Consider the following 4,606-nt stretch of genomic DNA (forward strand, 5'->3'; position numbering starts at 1 on the left):
TTAGGAGTGTTTTCCAGTCCAGTCTGTTGGGGCACCAAGCCCTGGCCCCAAAGTCCACCTTCAGCATTCCCTGGGGACCTCACCACTCCGTTCCCTTGCTGTTCTGTTGCACCCCCTTAGGGTTTTACCTCGGTGTAGCGGAATCAGATCAGGTGCGATTCCCACATTGTGTCTCCGTTGTTGTCCCCCGTAGGGCCATGGGTCAGTGAGGCGTATATGTCTTATAGTGGGGCCAGCTGTGTGGTCCTCTCTGTGGACTGGATGCGCTAATCCGGGAACATCGTCCTCGTGGCCTGGTGGGCCAGGATGTGCTCCACTCTCTCTCCTCCTCCCCCTTCATCTGCTCCCGTGTGCTCCAATCAGATATTCCCTCTCCGGGAGCTGCAAATTCAATGCCGTCCTTTGAAATAAATTCTTCTTGGGGGAGGGGCAGGTGTCCACATAGTAGTTGGGATTGGGGCCGGCCCCCCAGACCTCTCCACTGGTTCCCTACTCCACGCCGGCATGTTGCATTCACATCTTGGAGCACCGGGTTGAGGTCTGGTTTTGAACAGTTTTATTGGCACCTCATCCACATATCACACGATTCAATAGTTCAATCTTATCAAGAAGAGTTACACAGTCGTTACCACAATCAATTTGAGAACATTTGCTTCTTCCTTGTACTCATTGTTATTCGTGTAATTCTTTCTTTCAATGGTGACAAATAGATATACAACAAGGCGTTCTCCAATTCAACAACTTCTACATGTATAATTCATTCAGCGCCATTGATTATACTCTCCGCCTTGTACAACCATGACTGCTATCCCTCTCCACATCGTTCCACCACCACTAACATGAACCAGCGCTCCCTAAGCCAAAACTCTTTCTCCTCCACTCGTGAGAACCGTTGCTCAGGTTTGGCTGCTTCTTGTTGCTTTTAAATAGGTTTCTTGATAGATCACTCACCTATCATACACCTCCATAGGTAAATCACTTTTTAAGAGAGTTCTGCAGACATCATCACAGCCAGGTCTGATGTTCCTTCCCCCGCCCCGTCCTCACTGTTCCTGATAAACCATTAGTTGATCTTTTCTAGTGTTGGTTTCTACAAGAATCATAAATACAGTAAGCCTGGTGTAGACCAGGGCCTGTGTAAGGCGGGAACCTGTGGAGAACGAAAAGTCAGAGAGCGATAGGAAAGTGGTCAAGGCAGCCCCCTGGCCGAGGCCGAACATGCGTGAGATCAGAAGGCCCAGACCCTGCCCTCGCCGGCTCTCACAGGGTTCGTGGGGCATGGATGGGGACAGAGCCTGCCCCCCCCCACCTCACCCTTCCCTCCTCTCCCACAGGGCTGCCTGTCTTGCCTGGGCTCTGTCTGTGGCCTTCACCCGGATGCTGCCCCTCAAGCCAAACAGGGACAGGCCCAGCCCGGTGCTAGAAGATTCCACAGGTAGATAAATCATATTTTTATCACTTTCCTCGGGCTCTACGCATTTCCCCACGGAGCAGAGGGAGCGCTGCCCCAGTGTGCGGTCTTTGGGTCACTTGGGAAGGGGGAAGGGCTTTCCTCTGGAGGTCCCGGGGGCCGAGAGCCACGCGCTGGTTGGTGGCATCCGTGGGAGGCTCTGACTCAGGAGCGTGTTTCCGTCATGAGAACCAGCACACGGGGTGTTGGAGCTCTTGTCAGAGCCCGGCCAGGCTTGGGGGCAGCATGTCCATCACCTCCTCCGGTGGCAGTATGGGGGAGCCTGGTGGCACAGCGGGTGACACCTTGGGCTGCTAAGCTCAAGGTCAACCGTTCAAAACCCCCAGTTGCTCCAAGAGAGAAAGATGAGGTCTTGGACACCCCCAGGGGTAGTTCTACTCTGTCCTGCTGGGTGGGTGGGCCTGGGAAACCCCTTGGGGGCAGCGAGTTCAGGGCAGCCCGGGGCAGTGGGTGGCTTGTCTGAGAGGCCACAGCAACAAGGGCGGGGAGCCGGGGTTTCAACTCAGCTGTGTGCTCCAGCATCTGCATACACCGCTGCCACGGATGCCACAAGGTGAGCACACGTTTCCTGAGGGCCACGCCACGCGCCTGCGTAAGCACCGGCGCAGGCTTCTCCATGTGCCTCTTTCAAACACGGAGCTGAGCCAAAGCTTCTCACTGCAAACCGGGTGAAAGTTGACCGAGCAAATCAGTTTTCCATCCAACACTCCGACATAGTTTGCTTTGATCGCCATCCCCACCACGTCCACCACTGACGTGTTTTCTTGATAGCAAGGGTTCTGGAGGTGGTGCTTAGGTGCCATCGAGCCGGCCTCGGCCTCAGGGCGACCCCATAAATAAGGGAACGGAATGCTGCCAGGCCATGACCGTCACCGCAGCGGTCCTCTAGACCATGCGGTCCATGCTGTGCTTTTCAGAAGAGGTTGCCAGGCCTTTCTTCCTACTGCACCGTAGATGGACAGCTCCATCTACACCTGCCTGTTCAGCAGCAGAGCAACCCACAATCCTCCAGCGACGGACGGGAGTGGCTGTCCATGGCGTGCATTGGCTAGGAATGGGACTCCAGTCTCTCCCATGGGTGGGGAGAGCTCTCCCACTGAACCACCCGTTCCTCCTGACCCCCAACGAGGGAAGTCCAAGGATGATGCCCATTTCAAAGAAGAGGAAGTGGAGTCTGGGGGAGGTTAGGTGACTTACCCTGGCCCTCACCCAAATCCAGGGCACCATGACCTTGATGCTTTTCTTGGCAGCTTAAATGTTTCTGTGGAAAGAGCAATCTACCCAGGAGCTAAGATTTTCATCTTTCCATTTCTTCGGTTGTCAAAGAAGTATGTCTGATTTCAGCTCCTTAGCAACTCTATCCTGTCAGGGAGGCCTGGGTTGGGCTCTCTTTGCGGGAGACACATCCCATCCAACAAGATCCCGTGCGTGAAGCCAAACTCTCACTTGATATTTTTGTTCCATGTAAGTACAGAAAACGCCAGTGTACCTGGCATGAAACCATGAATTTTCATAATCATCACTAGTATTCGCCTATACTGAACACAGGATAAGGTCCTAAGGTACTGTGCTGAACACGTTAGACATAATTCATACCTTTTCATGGAACTTTTAGTCTATGTGTTGGGGAGGGAGGGAACAGGTAAATCAGTCATCAGCACCATGATCAGCCTGCTGAAAGGACACACACATCTGTCTCTGAAGAAGTACGGCCAGCGTGCTCCCGGGAGGCAAGGATGGCGAGACCGCCTCTTACACACTTTGGACGTGTGGTCAGGAGAGACCAGTCCCCAGAGAAGGACACCGTGTTCGGTAAAGCTGAGGGGCAGCGAAAAAAGAGGAAGGCTCTCCACAAGATGGCTCGACACGGTGGCTGCAACCGTGGGCTGCAATGTGGGAACAATTGTGAGGCTGGCGCAGGCCAGGGCAGTATTTCGTCCAGTTGCGCATGAGGTCGCTATGGGTCAGACTCGGTGCCCCAACAGCCATGATAGCAACAACAACATCACTACCCTGGCCTTCACGGTCACCAGCACCCCCAGCACCACAACATCATCAATTCACTGGGACATGGAACGGAAGTGGTGTTTGCTTCCTATTACGTCACATGGCTCCCTAGTTCCCACTGCCAAACACTGGCTGGATGTTACGATCACTCGGACCTCAGCACTCCAAGAAGGCCCCGAGCCAGCAGCATTGGCACCCCCGAGGTTGGCTCTCAAGCCCCATGTCCCACCTGCAGCGCAGCGTCTGCCTTTCAACAGCCCCCAAGAGATTTCTAGGCACACTGGAGAAGCCCCACCCTGAGGGTCCTTCTCTGCCCGGTGTTCTGTCAACTGTGGCTTCTGCAAGGAGTCAAGGGTCGCTCTGGGCTTGTCCAGTACACCCACCAGGCCCTCCTCTAGCCACGCCCCTGGAGCCGGCCTGGGAGAGAAGTCTGACTGCTCTTCTCCTGTCTCCAGGTGAGGTCGAGTGCTTCTCAGACTACATGACCCTGTGGCTGCCACGGAGACATGCGGAGGGTTTGAGGCAGTGGCTGGGCAGAGAGCTGCAGTTGCCAGGTAAGTAGTGGGTGGGCCTTGGTCTAGAAAGAGACCCCTCCAGTGCATACCTCACACCCTTTGTGTCGCCTTCCCTCTTCCTGGAAGGCTCATCCCCATGGGTCAGGGGTGGTCCTTACGGTCATTCCAAACTCTGCTCCAGCATCACCTCCCCCAAGAGGCCTTCCTGGCTTTCTGTCGCAAGGAGCCCCTCCCATCCCTGGCCTGTTTTCTTCCCAAAGGATCTTCTAGGATTGTTTGCTTATGTGTTGGTCATCAACCCCCCAGTAGAAGGCAGCTCCCTGAGGGCAACGCTCACGTGTTTCTTGTTGGGTTTCCAGAATGGAGACCACTGCCTTGTGTCTAGTTGACACTCAGCAAATATTTGTTGACTCCTCCGAGAGCCTGGAGCCTGAGCAGATATCCAGCCCTGCTGCCGCTCCATCTCAAAAGCTGAAGCCCCCGAGAAAAGTAATGGATAGGAGGACTGAAAGGAGCGGTTCTTTAAACACACACACACACACACACACACACACACACACACACACACACATAAAAGATGTACATTAGGCGAAGGCTTACCGAACAGATCATC

General features: G+C 54.4%; 1 protein-coding gene across 1 annotated transcript in view; it reads left to right on the forward strand.

Moving 5' to 3' along the window:
• Positions 1-4,606, forward strand: part of CUNH1orf127 (chromosome unknown C1orf127 homolog) — a 76,108-nt gene that overhangs the window by 48,176 nt on the left and 23,326 nt on the right. Inside the window, exons 2-3 of the mRNA XM_045299202.1 lie at positions 1,335-1,435; positions 3,934-4,032. Of these exons, the coding sequence (XP_045155137.1) occupies positions 1,335-1,435; positions 3,934-4,032 (200 nt within the window). The remainder of the gene's footprint in view (positions 1-1,334; positions 1,436-3,933; positions 4,033-4,606) is intronic.

This window comes from Echinops telfairi, unplaced genomic scaffold (assembly GCF_000313985.2).
Source record: "Echinops telfairi isolate 266 unplaced genomic scaffold, ASM31398v2 ScPeMD7_7457;HRSCAF=8495, whole genome shotgun sequence".
Lineage (NCBI taxonomy): Eukaryota > Metazoa > Chordata > Mammalia > Afrosoricida > Tenrecidae > Echinops > Echinops telfairi.